Source organism: Episyrphus balteatus, chromosome 4, assembly GCF_945859705.1.
Source record: "Episyrphus balteatus chromosome 4, idEpiBalt1.1, whole genome shotgun sequence".
Classification (NCBI taxonomy): Eukaryota; Metazoa; Arthropoda; class Insecta; order Diptera; family Syrphidae; genus Episyrphus; species Episyrphus balteatus.
This window is the reverse complement of record NC_079137.1, coordinates 10,081,427-10,098,426: the sequence shown is the minus strand read 5'-3', so window position 1 is coordinate 10,098,426 and position 17,000 is coordinate 10,081,427. Positions and strand designations below refer to the sequence as shown.

Sequence of the window (17,000 nt, the reverse complement as noted above, 5' to 3'; positions counted from 1 at the left end):
TGCCTGCCAGCTCCTGTGGTGGCAGTTACACGACAAAACTCAATGGAATCCATTTAATCGGGTTGAATAAATGAGAAACGAGATTAATCAAAAAAACAACAGAAGACAGCCATCAAGCACTCTTCAGAGTCATTTCAATAGAAAACAAAATCATATACAAAAAAATGATGTTAAAATAGGCCCGCGCCATAAAAATAAAAACGACAAAACAAATCAAAATCAAATTTAGAAGACAGAGAAAAAAAAATAAAAGAAGTTGACTTTCGATCATTTTTTTTTTTTTTTTTGCTAAGTGGCTTGTTAGCAGCTTCTACAAAAATTATAACTTTGACAAGGCGAGAGAGCTTAAATGATCTTAAAAAAAAAAAAAAAAATAATAAAAGATGAACAAACATTTGATTGTTGTATTTCACGTTTCACTTTAAATTTATTGCTTGTGCGCACATTCCACCTGGGCAATTAAATGTGATTACTAAGTTTAATAACACATCAAAAACTATATAAGTTTGCGTGTTTAACTAATATGCAAATGATTTGAAACAAAATATTTAATATCCACACGACAACCATTTAAGGAAACATTTAATTTTTTTTTTTTTTTTGATGATGATTTTTGAATGTCTTCAGCTATATTATAATGCTGACCCTAATTTTAGGTATTTTTTTTTTTGATGATTGATAGGCTTGTAAGATGGGAGATTTATGCTTTCTTCAAGTTGAAAATTATCATATAAGGTTTAATCGTTTTTGTCAGATTGAATGTGTAAATATTTTTGAAATTTGATGAAGTTTTATAAAAAAAAAAAGAAGAAAACTATTATTGTAAACTTTGGGCAATAAATCGTGATGTCTGTGTTTTAAAAATATTTTGACATGATTAGAATTTTGACATAAAAGAATTTCGAAATTTTACTAAAAAATGGAAAGGATGAAACATTTTCTAAGAAATTTTTTTTTTAGGCCAAATTTTCTAAAACTTAATAAATTTGTATTCAAGCATTGCATCAGTTTTGCACTTAGTTTTTTGGCAAAAGAACCAAAGACTAGACAAAAGAAATTTTTTCAAACTCCGAAAAAACTGTGTTAGAAATTATTGTTTCGCATAAAAATTCAAGGACAACTAACAAAAAAAAAAAACAATCAAAGTCAAAATAATAAGACTCACTCAAAACGATGAGAATCAACAAGAACGAACATTTTCAGATAGAATTATACATAATTAGGTACAGTTGATTTTTGTTTAAGTTAAGCTTCTTTTGATTGAAAGTTGAAAAACAAATTGTCTGATTCCTTTTTGTAACATTAAATGGCAAATATATAAAGTTTGTAATTTTTTTTTTAATATTTTAGGTTACTTTGACGAAGTAATTCTTTACAAAAAAATAAAGTTAAACCAAACATTTATTGGTCTAACGTAATCAAAAGAGATTCATTTAAAATGTTGGAAATACAAGATATTTTTCCAATTTCGATATTCATTATGACTGTTGTTAAATTATATATTGAAAATAAAAGTTTTATGAATTCAATAAAAAAAATTAAAATTTAAATCAAAAGTAGACATTCAAAACTGAACCAAAACAAAAGGTATCAATAAAAATGAATAAAATAAACCTTTCGAAAAAGACAGTTAAAATTATTTATTTATTTATCTACAAAAACTCAAACATTATGAAAAAAAAAAAAACATATTTTAAATTAATCCTTCACCATCAGTCTAAATTTTGTCTTCCAAATTTGAATTTGAAAACATAATTTTCTGCAAGAAAGTACAAAGTAGCAACCGCTTGCCATCCCCATTGTTATGAAAATCCATTTCAAATCTTCAATTTTTATAGCCATTAATTCAGAATCAAATTTTAAATATAACTTTTCAATTCTTCCAAACTCTTATAATTCATAAAAAGCCTTCTTTTCCAAAATAATCAAATAATCCACATGGTTTCGTTTCCAAAATATGAAAATTCAAAACAGTTTTCTAAATTGAATTTTCATTCATTGGAATTGATAATACAAACTTTTTCGTAGTTAAATATTAATTTATTTTAAAAGGTAATAAATTTTTTACAGTTTTGAAAAAAAAAAAAAAAATAAAATTTAAAATTACTTCAATTTTATTGGATTTTTTGATAAAAACTGAATTTTTGCATTGAAATAATTGATTTTCTCAAAGACCTTGGCAAATAAAAACTTTAAACTTTTGCTATTTAACTTTCAACAATAAGGGCTATTGAATGAAGAAAAACTAACTTTATATTAAAATGTTGAACTTAAAAAAAAAAAAAATAAGTTAATTTTTTCTATTAAAAAAGTTCTACGAAAATGAAATATTTTTTAATTTTTTTCATAAATTGTAATACATATTGACATTTCCTTTTATAATATCAAATCATAATATATGTGGCCAGAAAAATTTGAAAAATAAATGCATTTTATATTACGAAAAAGTTTATAATGACCACGTTAAAATGTTTTCAATAACATTTTTTTTTTTCAAAAATCTGAGTTTAATTACCATTTTTTCAAAAACCCTTTCCTCAATCAACTTAATTTTAATTTTACAAATCTGATCAAGTTTATAGCTTTTAACATTGTAGGTGTTGCCGTAGTGTTCTATTTTTTTTTTCGTGTTTGAAGTCAATTTGTGAGTAAATGCATATATAGCCTAAACGATGGAAGATGGTCCCTTATAGTTGTTTTCCTTTAATTACCTAGACAATCTTTTGGCATTAGAACATTTATGAAATTAAAGCAACCATTTTTGACAAATATATATAGTAATTTCTTTGTTCACAAAAATCTTCAATTAAATTTAAAAAATCAAAACGGAAACAGCGGCAATTTTTTATTTATAGGTAGACTTTAATGTATTTTTAATTACCAATTTTTGAAAAAAAAAAGATCATCAAAATCAGAGCCATTCAGAGTTTTTGAAATAATTGTAAATTAAATTATATTGTATTAATTTATCATTTTAACTTTTTTTTTTTAAATAAGTTCTAAAATTTATATTGTAAGGAAAGGATTAAAAAAAAAAGAAAATTACTTTAGGTATTTTTTGGTCCTAGATTGATACCGACACAGACATACCAAATAACAAAGAAAACAGAACTTGAATTTTCATAAGTTCTGTTTTCCATAAACTTTGAGTCTTCAATCAAATCACCTATTTTATTTAATTCCTATAATAACACAAGTTTAAACCCCTACTTAAAACTCATAACTAACATAAATTCACAGAACAAAAAACTACCTCCTTAAGGATCAAAATTCATAGTAATACTTCATTTTTTTAAATAATTACCAATGTTGCTGGTATATTCTAATGCAACCAAACTATCCGCTAAAGAAGCGCCATATTAAAAGAAACAACCACAAGACGACTCTTCTTCTTGTTCTATGCTCTAAAGCTAGATTTATGGACCAAGTCATCGATCGCACTTACACACTTTTTTATAGGATTTTCGTGCACTCATGGAAAAATTGTGCTACACGGATGTGTTTTCTTTCAAAATATTATTATGGTCTCTCTCGCTGTTTGGTTTAACACAAACTAAACCGTTCGGTTCCTTCTAAATAAAAATAAAACAAAAAATAGAGTTTTAAAGAGGAGTTAGATGAGAAGCAAAGAAGGATATTTAAGTATTGGATGGTGGTGGTGGTTGATATGGTGGCGTTTGAGACACTGGGACACAACAATTCCATGGGAAATCGTTGCACGTTTATTTTATTTTGTGTGTAGGTTTGGTAGAAAGAGGTTACCCCCCAAATCTTCTCTAAGTGGTAACACAAAACCAACAAACATTCGATTCATTAGGAGGATAGATAGTTCTGTTGCAGCATCAGGTGCTTTACTATTCCTTTTTTTTTGTTCCCGACCATAAAGAGTCACACAGAGTAGGTAGGTCGTCCAGGCAAAAATAAAAATATAAAATTGGTTCTAGAATAACACTGTGCTCTGCAAATGGTGATTTATGCCAAGAATTCAAGTTCGATGCGTGATTTTGGTTGCATGTTGGATGATAAATTATTCTCGAGGTCGTTCTGCTGCGCAATGAAATATTGATTGTTGAGATGGTGTGGGAACTTTTTTGAGGTAGGTATCCTATTTTTGAATGATGATCAACTCTTTGCCTATTTTTTTGTTGTTTGTTTTGTATATAGGAAATGATTAAGAGTGTTTTTGCACGACTTTGGAACTATTTAGATATTTATTTTTTTTTATTTTTTTTTTCAACATCATCATCAACATCATGAGTATCTAACACCTGCGCATCGATTTTGTTGTTTATATTTTTTTTTTCTGGCGGATTTCTTCAATAAGGAGAGAAATCTCAATTTTAGATGAGTTTTTTTTTTTTATTTCTGTTTTGTTTGAATAGATATCTATCTTTTTATCGATCTATCTATCTCTAATGCTACTGAAGAAGTTTATACACTGAAAGAAAAAAAAAAAAATGCAAAAAAAAAATAGACGAATTTCTTGAAAGATTCTAGTTTGAGGTGATGGAGGTTGGGATTTGAACTTTAGACCTCTTGAAAGATTTGTCAATTCATCAATAGAAACAGTGAAAAAAAAAATGATTAAGGTGGTGGAAGTTGGGCCTCTTAGAGATTTTGTTGAGTTATCGCAAAGGGGAGTGCTCTTATAAAATTTTGAAGTTGATTGAGGCTTGGATTCGAACCCAGACCTCTGACCAGATTGTCTATCACACTAACCAATTGCTCCTAACTAGGCCCCGTTTAACACAAAAAAAAAATCAACATTTTCTATCAGTGTATCCACACAAAACTACATCTCTTAAGAAAAAAAAAAAAAAACAAGAAGTGAATCTTCAAATCAAGCGCTTAAGCTGCTGTCTGGAATGAATTTACCGATAGCCATTTATGTGTTGTCGGAAATGTGAAGACATTGCTCTGTGTGCGCGATTGAGAAATCGCAAATCATACAAAATGACACACGAAATGTGCAGCGATATGTGCACCCCGCATTTTCGTACAAAAAGAGGTATCTTCTTTTTCGGATCATATGCATAAAATATCGATGAACCTCACGTCCGAATTGATTTTACGACTAACAAGAGAATTTTTGTGTTCATATATGTAGGCACATATTGCATTGAACAGAGTATAGACAGCAAACGCGATTGCCATCGCACAGGAGACAAATCTTTAAGTTTCATTCAAATGTGTGCAAAAAAAAGAAGAACCATCATCATCAACATCATGAGGACCAACATCACGCCACTCTAGCTGCTTTGGGGGCTGCCATGAAATAGTGATGATGGTGAGAAGAGCGCCCGCGAGAAAAAAAATTGAATTTTTCGACAAGAAATAAATTTGCAACCTTTTAACCCAGAAATATACCAAAAAAAAAAAAAAATAAGGATGAATTCGATCTTCGATATATGTGAATCTTCACTTTTTTTTTCTTGTGTTTTGTCTTAAGTTTTTGATCGTTGGCCGGCGAACCAGTGTGTTGGAACAGATGTGCAAATTTTTTTGCTTTCGTCACACTACCGTGGTGGAAATGATGGTAGTAGGTTGGAATGTTTTAAAGGAAAACAAATCAAGAAGCGCATGTCCATGATGGTTGATAAATTTAGGATGACCCGCTGAAGGCATTCAAATAAATGTTTTCTGTCAAAGTTTTAATGCATATTGTGAAGAAATACTTTGATGGGTTCACTTCAATGAAGAAAGGAAGAAATTTTTTGAAAGAAAAAACAGAAACAGAAAAAAAATATTTCAGAAATCAATGAATTTAAAAAAGGTTCTATATAATGCATTTGAAAAAAAAAATTGCGATATAATTTATAAAAGCAACATTTTACCTTTAAGCTGTTACTGATACCATAATTACGTCCATCAATGGAATTTTCAACAGAAAACATCAGATATTAATTTTTTTTTGTCAAAATAGAAATTCTAGCCTTGTAATTGTTTAAATAAATCTCTTGTCAATTTATTAATATTTCACCTGGTATTATTTTTCATATTTCTTAAATCGAGGTGATAGTTCAAAATTATGACAATCATTTTTATGAAAACTTACGCTTTAGCATTTAATTTATCAAAAATGATAAATAATTTGATTTTATAAAATCAAATTTCATTTTTAACCCAAAAAAAAAAAACAAAATAAACAAAATCGTTTGCAACTTCTCCAAATACATTTTTCAATTTTTTTCACAAAAGAATAATTTAGTTTGACACACAAAAAAAATATACCCACCTTTTGATAGCTTTTGAGTTTATTCACTCGCTTCTATTTCATTTCGTTTTTTTTATATACCTATCTTGATGAATGAGATGTCATTGTCCGGTTGTAAATGTGAGAACTACTCCCAAAAATACACACAAAAATTTAAATATTAACTTTTGACAAATTGGTTTCAATTTTCTAGAAGCTGACGGTAACCAAATTAACACCATGAAATTTAATATTTACCAACAATGTATCAATTACATTGTGTGGTTTTCTACTTTTCTTTCAACAAAGGAAGACGAATTTTCTTTGTTCTTTTTTTTTTTGTAGAATTATGGGGGATATTGAATTTTTAAAGAATATTTGTTATTTTATTGTAAAATCAGATTATCTTTTGGATAAACATGTGTCATTTATAAAATTTAGATTAGCAACAAAAAAAACTGATTTACTGTCATAAAAATGATCAAATAGTAAAAATATTACTTTGATGATTGAAATTTGCAAATATTGAACCCCAAGAACTAAATATTGATCACTGTTAATTTTTATAAGTAGCCTTATGATCCAATTGTTTGAATATCGTTCAGAAATATGGAGAATTATGCAATAATGGGTTGTATTCAATTTAATTTATGTAAAATCAAGTTTGCATGTCAGCTCTTTCGTTTATGATACTCAAAGAAAAAAGACTTTCTTAAAAGTTGTCAGGATCACTACACTTTTGACTTAAGTATATAAATTTCTTTAAAAAAATATGCAGTTAGAGTATATTGGGCAAATTATTTTGCTGATGGCTTGAAATTAGTAGCCAAGGATTAATGGTAAAAAAATCAACATATTATTTTAACATTTTTTTTTTATTAAAAATTTAAATTTACATTTTCAAAACCCTTCGCTGCTTCCATCGAAATATTAAAATTTCACCCAAAAAACATAAACTTGCCACAAACAATCCTCCACTCCAACCTTTCCAAATAAGTCTCAAATGATCCGCCTGCATTGGTACAAAATCAACCTTCTTCCCAGACAAATCTTCAAGTTTAATTCTTCCCGAATCAATTAATTCATTAAAACAATGTCGATTCCAATATTCTAATAATCCAGATGATTGCACTTCCAATATCAAAAAATTTATCACATCCATAAAAATAGAATTCTCATCGATGGGAAAATTTGCTGGAAAAAAATCAAAAAAACACATTTCTTCGGGTTGACGAAATAGAGGTTTAGTGAACATTTTCTGTTGTTCTTTTACTGTAACCCATTTGACTTGAGGCACTGGGTAGGCAAGTTTTGTATCCAAAGAATCTCTTTTCATAACGAATCTGGTGAAATTTTCTTCCAAATAAAATATTTTCAAATATTTATTCCCGAAACGTGGATCAGATTTTATTAGCTCAACAAATTCTTCCTTTAACATTATAATCTTGATATTTGTCTTGAGAAGATCATCGAAAGAATTTATTTTTGCAACTGTTGGGGGACTTGTCACATAGGTTTGGAGATATGAATTGTATGAAGTGGTTATGATGATTCCCAAAAGACAAATCTGTAGATAAATCAATTTAATCCTGAGAGGAGCCTTTCGTAATTCTATGAAAGGCTGGCCCAATGCACCTCTTAAGCAATTATCATTCACAATGAATCCTTGAAGTTTGGTTTTCCTTCCTGCTTGTAATTTTGATATCTCCAAAATAGCCGATAGAAGAATAATTGTAACCATTGTGATGAGGACAGTTTCAGGACGAAAAACCTCCAAAAAGATATCATAACGAGGGATGCTTGGCTCAATTGGAAGCATCATACACCAGTTAATGAATTCCAAAGGATATGTCCATTGACTAAAAGGTTTAATAGGATATGTAACGGCAGCTGAAATGTCCACACTGCCATTACGTACCAATTCACGAAGCTGGTTAGACGTGTGGGTGTAATTAATAATGGATCTTATTAGAGTGATGTTGTGTTTTTTGGCCAATGCTTCCAAGAAATGTGCCACATAACCATTTATAATGAGTTCACCTTTTTTATTTTTAGAAAATATGATTTTTGGTTCAGTCCCACCATAAACGACACGAAGTTGTTGGCCCTGGAAGTTTCTGCTTCGATTGGGAAAGTATGACGAGGTCCGATAACCAACTCTCAATTTTATGATTTCAAAATTCGGCAAAGTAAGTTTATAAGTGAAGGCAATTTTTGTCTCTGAAAAGTCCCCAAAAACAGCTAAAATATTGATTATACTATTTTTCAGACAAAAATTGAAAACTTCCTTTAGAATCTCTTTGTTTTCGGATGGATCATTTAGAAAAATTATCACTTTAGTAAGAGTTATTTGTCATAGATTTTCCACCAACCGATTAAGAAGTGAAAATCCTAAATTTAAATCCAAATAAACCATTGTTAAATGTTTTTTGTTGAATTTGCTCTTCAAATATATTGAAGAAGACTCTGAGTAAATTATCACAGGAATATCCATTGAAAGGTTTTTCATAAAATCCATTCCAAAATTTTCTATAAAAGTATCATTGGAGTTTCTCAGAATTAAAACTTGTTGAAATTGTTCTTCCTTATGCATGTCCTTGATAAAATTCAAAACCGTATATTTTTTTGTATCAACCATGACCGTAAAAACGATTAAAACCAACCAAACTGAAGCCATCGACGACAGACTTACGATAAGAAAAGGTTCTCTGTCCTCAAGGACTATTTATACTTTCCAACATTTCATTAATTTATTTTTTTATTCAAGGAAATGTAATAAAGTTTTTTCATATTTAGATTAATTATTATGAAGTAAATGTGTTATACAGGTCAATTATAGGAACGATAGGATATAATTGAACATCAAAAAGCATGTTATTAATTGACTTTCACTTGTTGATAATGTCTTTGTTGAAGACACAAGTTATTAATTGAGGGTTTGTTATTTTGATGAAAATCAACAAACGAATGATATTGAGGTAGAAATTTCCTTTTTATGAATGATGTGTGATAGGAATCGGTGTAATCAGATATTGAAGACACATGCTTACGTTTTTCTTGTTGGTAGATTATCTAAATGATGGTTAAGGGTAATAGCACCACGTGGCAAAATGATAGTAGTCTGGGTATGAGTCCCAGTCTAAACCACCGTTGATAGAAAATGCGAAAAAAGTGGGTCTCGAAAGTCCGTCTGTCGGTCTGTGTAAGGAGCTACATCCTAAACGGATCTACCTCAAGCTTAGTATGTAGCAGTTTTTGAATCGTGTATAGAGGGGTTTTTGGAATTCATTTTTTTGGACCAAAAATAACTCTACCTACCAATTTTGGAAAAGTTTAATTATCCCAAAAAGGACTTCTACGATTTTTATTAAAAAAATCAAATATTAGTTTTTAAATAAGGTTTATCTTTTTAATGAAAAAAGTTTTTGTTTTTTTAATCTTTACTAAGAACGGTACCTCTCATAGAACTGATTTTTTAAATTTCAAACTATCTTCCAAACTACTAGTTCAATTTTAACGAATTTCTTTATGCAAAAAAAATTATATTGCTTGAATATAAATCAAAAACAAAATGTTGATTAATTTTACAAAATGAAATACCAATTTTATTTTTTCAAAAAATTATTTATAAAAAATACTTTTTTAAAAAACGGCTCTGACGATTTTGAAATTTTTTTTCTAAAAATGCATACCTATTTATAAAATAAATTAAACTGCATAGTTTTTTTGGAGCTCAAATTCATTTAAAAAATTGTTTTTTTTTTATACATTTAACAAATTTGTATATTGAAAGTTTTTAGTTCTAAGAGCAAGACTGATAAAAAAAAACTTTCAAGAAGTCTGGGTTCTAGTCCCAGCCTTAAATAACTCAAAATTTGTTTTGAAGGTAGGTACTCCCTCTTGCAAATAATTGACAAAGCTTCCAAGAGATCTATGTTTGAAGCCTGTACCATCTAATTTTTTGTTTGGAAAGGTAATATCTCTTGAAAAGATTTGTAATAGTCTCCAAAAGTACTGAATTTAGACCTAAATTATTGAGAAGAAAGTGCAGTTTTTTTACTTTTCTAATTTAAGAAATATCAACTCAAAATCCTTTGTTCTATTAAAACTACCAATTTGCCTTTTTCTCTCCACTTAAAAAATGATAAATTTGTACATCAAATCATTTTGTATATAACTTCTATACATGATTGGCATACTCTTCTCGCATTTATACCTCAAATAAGTGACTAATTTTCGAACCGTATTGGGAAACACTTATTAAATTCCAATAATGATGCGTTTTTGGTGAATTCCAACATACTCAATACTCTCATCGATACTAATTGTTCGTGTCCAATTGTTTCGTGCCAAACAAACACACAAACTAACTCTCTTTCGTATTACCTAGAGTTGTTTTGTGACGACGACCGACGGACGACTTCACAAAACATACTTGCATCACCATTTTCTGCCAATTGTGGCATTAATTCCAAGTAATTTTTCTTCTTCATAAAAAATTTTTTTTTTGCAAAAAAAAAAAAAAAAAAAAAATATGAAAAAAAAAGAAAATTTATGCGGTTAATCTATGACTGTTCAAACGAAACAGATGAAAGATGCTTTGATAGTCCATCCAACGGACATTGTCCGCGCCTTAGATATGTGTGTGCCGAGTGCGAGGAGTTGTTTATGTGTCGTCCCTGTCGTCGGTCGGTCGGTCGTCCATCGAGAGATATGTATACGCGCGCGCACATCGGAATGTCGCGCATTCCTGAGCATCTTCAATCTTGGCATCTGGGCATTTATTAAATCTCAAGCCACCTAAATACCTCAATCATCATCATCTTTGTTGTCGTCATTATCATTTGAGCCATCATCTTCGGAAATGATTGCCATCGCAAGATTCAAGTTGTAAATTTTTTTCTTCTCTCACTCATTTTTGTTAGAAAAGATGCGATCTCTTCGCAATATAAACCCTGGACACTATACACACCGAAGCGATGGTTAAATCTTATGGATAAATGGATTCGACCAATGAAAGTTGCATAAATGCACTAACTTGCTGTATAACCATCATACGCATAATTTTCTCTTTCAGGATATGAGGTGAATTTTCAGCGGCAACAGCAGCGGCGCGGATCGCGGTTTAGTGACAGACAGACAGACAGTGACACGAACCAACGGACAAAATGGCCAAAACCAGACTCGTTTTTCAAATTAACTGAAAAAAACCGCAGCTTGTGCTGTGCTAAGAGGCAATTTTCAATTGGGCATCATCAAAACATGTGGTGGTAGTGCAAATGACGCCTCAGTACACTGACAGAAAAAAAAGTTAAAATATACACTTATTTGACATTTTGATAGTACCTCGCCTTTAAGCAGTGATATGATGAGTCAAAATACAAAATAGTTCGCGTGAAAAGCAATCACAACAAAAACATTACTGTTAAAAAAGGAGCCAAGTTCTCCTATGTTTAAATTATGCTGGCACAAAAAGTACTGAGATGTAAAAGTGTACCAAGTTCTAAAGTTTGGGTTCAAATTCGTATCAATAAAATTTTGATTGTTCTCTTGACAATTTTTCTTTTAATTACCGATTTTTAAAGTTATTTCAAAAATTGCCAAGTAAACAATCAAAATTTTATTGATACGAATTTGAACCCCAACTTTAGAACTTGGTACACTTTTACATCTCAGTACTTTTTGTGCCAGCATAATTTAAACATAGGAAAACTTGGCTCCTTTTTTAACAGTAATGTTTTTGTTGTGATTTCACTACTTTTTGCAAGGTATGGCTGTAGAATAAAAAATCTCTATGTTTGATGAAAATTCAGGGAAAATGGGTGGTTGCCACGCCCCCTGGCTGAAATTCTCAAACTTTAAATTTTTTTCTTTGTATAAACTACCAGCTCTACCATTCTACCAAATTTCAAGATTCTACGATAATCAGAAGTGCTCTATAATATTTGATGATAATTCAGCGGAAATGGGCGGATGCCACGCCCCCTGAATTGAAAATCTCAAATTTTCGATTTTTCCCTTTGTATACACCACAAGCCCTATCACCGTGTAAAATTTCAAGTTTCTACGTTAACGGGAAGTTCTCCATAATTTTGATGATCTGTCAGTGAGTGAGTGAGTCAGTCAGTCAGTCAGTCAGTCAGTCAGTCAGTCTGTTACGGTTTTTGCGATTTTTGAAGCCCTATATCTCAGAAACTACACATCGTAAAAGGCTGAAATTTTGTAAGGAGTTTGGTTTTGACAAGCTCAATAAATGTAGCGAGTTTGAAATTTCTAGCATCTTTGGTGTGGAAGTTAGAGGGGGGTCGAAAATGGCCTGAGTTGTTTCCTGTAAATAAGGGTGTAGTGCCAAAGTTACTAGAGAACTTGGCTGGGCACTACCGTGCCCCTTGATAATTATAATTTTAAGATGTAAAAATCATCCAGAGTAAAGTTAACTCTATTGATTTAAAACAGAGTAAAACTTATAATTTATAACTCTTTTTATAGCAAAAAGTCTTAAATGACTTTATTGAGACGAAATGATTATCAATCAACAAGTTAAATTTACAGAGTAACATTTACTCTGCGGATTCTTAAAGTATTCTCAAGTGAAAATTTTATTTTTACGAAAAGAAAGTGTACATTACCTAATAGCAAATTTATCTTAATCAATACTTTTTCATCATTTAGACAAGAAAAAAAAAAAAAAATTTAAGAAACTTCCAGAGTAACATCAACTCTGAGCATTTTTAAGTTATTCTTGTATGAATGCGGACATTTCTTAAAAGCAACTTATGTTAACCAAGACTTTTTCATCATTTATATAAGAAAATGAGAAAAAGTTTCAGAGTAACATCTACTCTGTGCATTTTTAAGCCAATCTTATGTAAAAATGTAAATTTTACGACTAGAATGTGGAAAATCCTTTATTCTGTTTATAAAAATAGTTGCAACTTACCAAGAATTTTTGCATAATTTCAACAAGAAACCAAATTTAAACCACAAATTTTTTTCAGTGTAATTAAAAATTGCTTAAAAGTGATTTATATGCAAGACTTATGGTAGAAATTTTTACGAAAAATTATTTCTTTTTGATTAAATAAAAGTGAAAATGAAAACAATCTTTTCATTTTTTTCTTTTGTTTGTTTTGTTTGATGTGGATTTAACCGAGTAAAATGAATTTTCAAAATGATTGACGTGAAGGTTAATTTTTACAGACAAAGATGCTAAACATCATACAAATGTGCAAAAAAAAGAAGAAACATATCTGTTCAATTGGATTAAACCAATCCAAGGAGAGATGACACCAATTTCCAGATATGAGAATGTTAAGTCAAAAAATTATTCAAGTAATCGGTCATTTTGATTTCAAGAAAGTTAAAAGTGAGCTGTCAGAGTTTCTTTAAAATTTGCAAGGTTGAAATGAAGTCAGACTAGGTAAAGTTCGGAGAATTGAGATTTAAAAACAAATTCTTTTTTGAACATCATTGTTTATTTAGCAGGGTTATCTTTTATAGGTCAAGCTTTTAGAGAATATTAACACGATTTCTGCCTCTTTTTTTACTTTCAATGTCATTTGATGGAGATCTATGATCTTTTCAGGAAGCACACATACGTAATCTAGATAAATTTTCAGACTCCATCAATTTCCTGAGAAAAATGCGCGTAATACATCTGTTATTACGAATAAAAAAAAAAATTGGTGAACGCATGCAGCCCTGTGGGACTCCACTTTGAACTTCAAATACGTCAGAAAATCTTCCTTCGTGAAGGACGTCTTCCAAGCTAAGAAAAATTTAAAAGCTTTACCACTTCTATCAAAATGAAAGTATCAACGAAGTCATTTCTAACATCTTCAAACACCTCTAAAAGTCCGAAATAAAATAGAAAACCCCCAAAACGATTAAGTTGTAAAATATCTAATAAAAAAAAAAAAAACTTGTTGGTAATCCACGTTTATTATGCTGGTAACAAACAAATAAAGAAGAAAAAACTGTCTAAAAATTATTGCACATACTTAAACAAACAAACTGAGAAAAATCAATTTTTGCATTTTCCATAGTACTAACTAACTAACTATGGTCATATAACTGCATTACTACCTACCTGTGAAGAACTCAGTAGCCACTAACATAAGCAAAAAAAAAAAAAAAAGAACCATCATCAATAAATATTAAAATTTCCGGTCAATTTCTTCCACTTGAAGTGCCTCAGCTTTTTCATCTTCTTCTTTTTCACTATACTCTCTTCTTCAAACATTAGAGCTTCTTCAGTGGACTTCTTGTTGATGTGAAGATTTTCTTTCTTTGCAGCAAGCAAACATAGTGCATATAACATTTAACCATAATCATTGCAAATTTAATTACCCATAAATATCAATGGTTATTTGTTTTACTTTACTTTATTGCCCATTTCGATAAAGTCCGGGCAACGTTTGGTCATTGTGGGTATTTATACGATGATGGTTGGCTCACACAGCAGACTAGCAAATCTCAGCTACCACAGAAGTCATATTGGCAAACATGGAATTTTTCTTCTCCTCATCTGTGCCGTAATATGCTCAAAAAACCCATACCAGACACTGTTTAACAGACAGACAGTCAGACAGGCAGGCATAGTCAGAGTCGTCATACATAGTAAATTCCTAATTACCGATTCAAATTGTATGCAAAGCCAAGGACTATAACTCAAGAAATGCGCGAGCGCAATCGCCAATGACATCGCTTCTGCGTAACTCATGCGAAAGACTGTTGAGGTATGTTTGCATCTATAACTGTGTGTAAAGCAGCAAACAGATAGACAACGTTCCGAGTTATGGGAATCTTCTTTATCTTCATGGCCAAAATATGCCCAACGAGCAATGTCAAATGTTTACTTATTATTATAAGCTGGGACCAGACATATTGCTGTGTGATGAGTGTGTTTCATGTAATAGAGTGACCAAACTCCATTTTTGTTTCATGGAAATTAGACATATTTCTTCTAGACCTGGCTGTTTCGTTCTGTTCTGTGCTATTTACGAACTCTTCTGTCGTAGGGAATACTCTGTACTTTAACTATTCTGTACAATTCTGGTACTTTTTTAAGCTGTTCTGTGCTATTCTGGCGCTGTTATATCGTATTCTGTTCTGTTTCTGTATTTTTCTGTACTCTTCTGATACTGTTTTAAGCTATTCTGTACTATTTTGTGTAATTTTGGTACTGTTCTTAGCTTTTCTGTGCTATTCTGGTACTATTTCAAATAATTTTGTGATGTTTTGGTACTCTTTTTTACTGTTCTGTACTGTTCTGATACTGTACTAAGCTGTTTTGTACTATTTCTGTACTATTCTATTCTGTTGCGGTATTCTTCTGTACTGTTTTGTACTGTTCTGAAATTTTTCAAAGCTTTTCTGTGACTGTTCTGTACTTTTCTGTGCGGTTCTGGTAACGTTCTTAGCTATTCTTTGCTATTCTGGTGCTATTTCAAACTATTTTGTGATGTTTTGGTACTCTTTTTAACAGTTTTGATACTGTACTGTGTTGTTCTGATACTGTTCAAAGCTGCTCCGTATTATTCTGGCCTGATCTACTTACTGCCTTGTATTTTTCTGTACTGTTCTGTTATTGTTCTAAGTTATTGTTTGGTATTCTCTGGCTGTTCTGTACTATTTTGTGCGGTTCTGGTACTGTTCTTAACTGTTCTGTACTATTCTAGTGCTATACCAAACTATTTTGTGATGATTTGGTACTCTTTTTTACTGTTCTGATACTCTTTTGTGGTGTTCTGATACTGTTCTAAGCCATTCCGTACTATTCTGGCGTTGTTCTGACTTACTATTACCTTGTGTTTTGGTATTTTTGTACTGTTCTGATATTGTTCTAAGCTATTCTTTTGGTATTTTGAGGCTGTTTTGTTCTATTCTGTGCGTTTCTGGTACTGTTCTTAACTGTTCTGTACTATTCTAGTGCTATACGAAACTCTTCTGTGATGTTTTGGTACTCTTTTTTAATATTCTGATACTGTTCTATGCTGTTCTGATATTGTTCCAAGCTATTCTTTGGCTATTCTGTGCAGTTCGAAAATTCAGTAAATTAATGTCTTTCTCTTGAAGCTGCTTTTCTTCAAAATTCTAAGATGGTCACCATAAATCTACAAAAAAAAAAAACAATTCCTGCAAGGTGCAGCTTGAAGTCATAGTCATACTGATCTTTACTTAAAGGCTTGAACTTGACGAGCACCAGCCAATCAAAGGCACCAAGAAACGCCAATGCAAAAAAAAAAATTACCAACGACCGACGACTTCGACGGCTAAGCACAAAATTAATGCCAATAAATAAGTACATGACACCCAAGTATGGTTAAACATTTGCAGCATTTAGTTACCGGCTATGTTAGTAGTATCTATCTCTCTGGCAAGGTCCATACATGGCACATGAATCAATTGTACTCCACTGCCTTCCTTCAGAGAGATGATAGTTTTTTTCTCAAGAGCTATAGAAGATCGCTCCAGCATCACATTGTTTCCACTTTTTTTTTTGTTCTCAGTTTTGTTTTTATTTGAAGTGCACATTGTGTTTTTGCATAAACAAACAGTCATATAGCTCGTAGTTAGCCTCGTAGTACACAAGCCCAAGAGTTTGCTAAGACAAAAAAAAAATGTCAAAGCTCGCAACCTTCGACGTTGTTGTTGTTGTTATTTGTGTGGTTTGCTGCTCTATCTGTTTAGTCAAGAGGGCATATATCGCGCGCATGGTGCACCATGCCCCCGGGTGTGCACTTTGTGAAACACTTCTTTTTTTTTATTATTATGTTGATCTAAGCAAGCAAGGTAAAAACATCAA

At 30.9% G+C, this 17,000-nt stretch overlaps 2 protein-coding genes across 2 annotated transcripts in view; both read right to left on the bottom strand.

Annotated features, from left to right (window-relative positions):
- Positions 1-17,000, bottom strand: part of LOC129918164 (uncharacterized) — a 63,214-nt gene that overhangs the window by 29,788 nt on the left and 16,426 nt on the right. The gene's annotated exons all lie outside the window — the stretch shown is intronic.
- On the bottom strand, positions 7,086-10,659 carry LOC129918162 (uncharacterized). The gene is made up of 2 exons (XM_055998536.1): positions 10,629-10,659; positions 7,086-8,527 (listed from the first exon to the last, which is right to left on the bottom strand). The coding sequence occupies exons 1-2, from the start codon at positions 10,657-10,659 to the stop codon at positions 7,086-7,088; spliced, it is 1,473 nt and encodes a 490-aa protein (XP_055854511.1).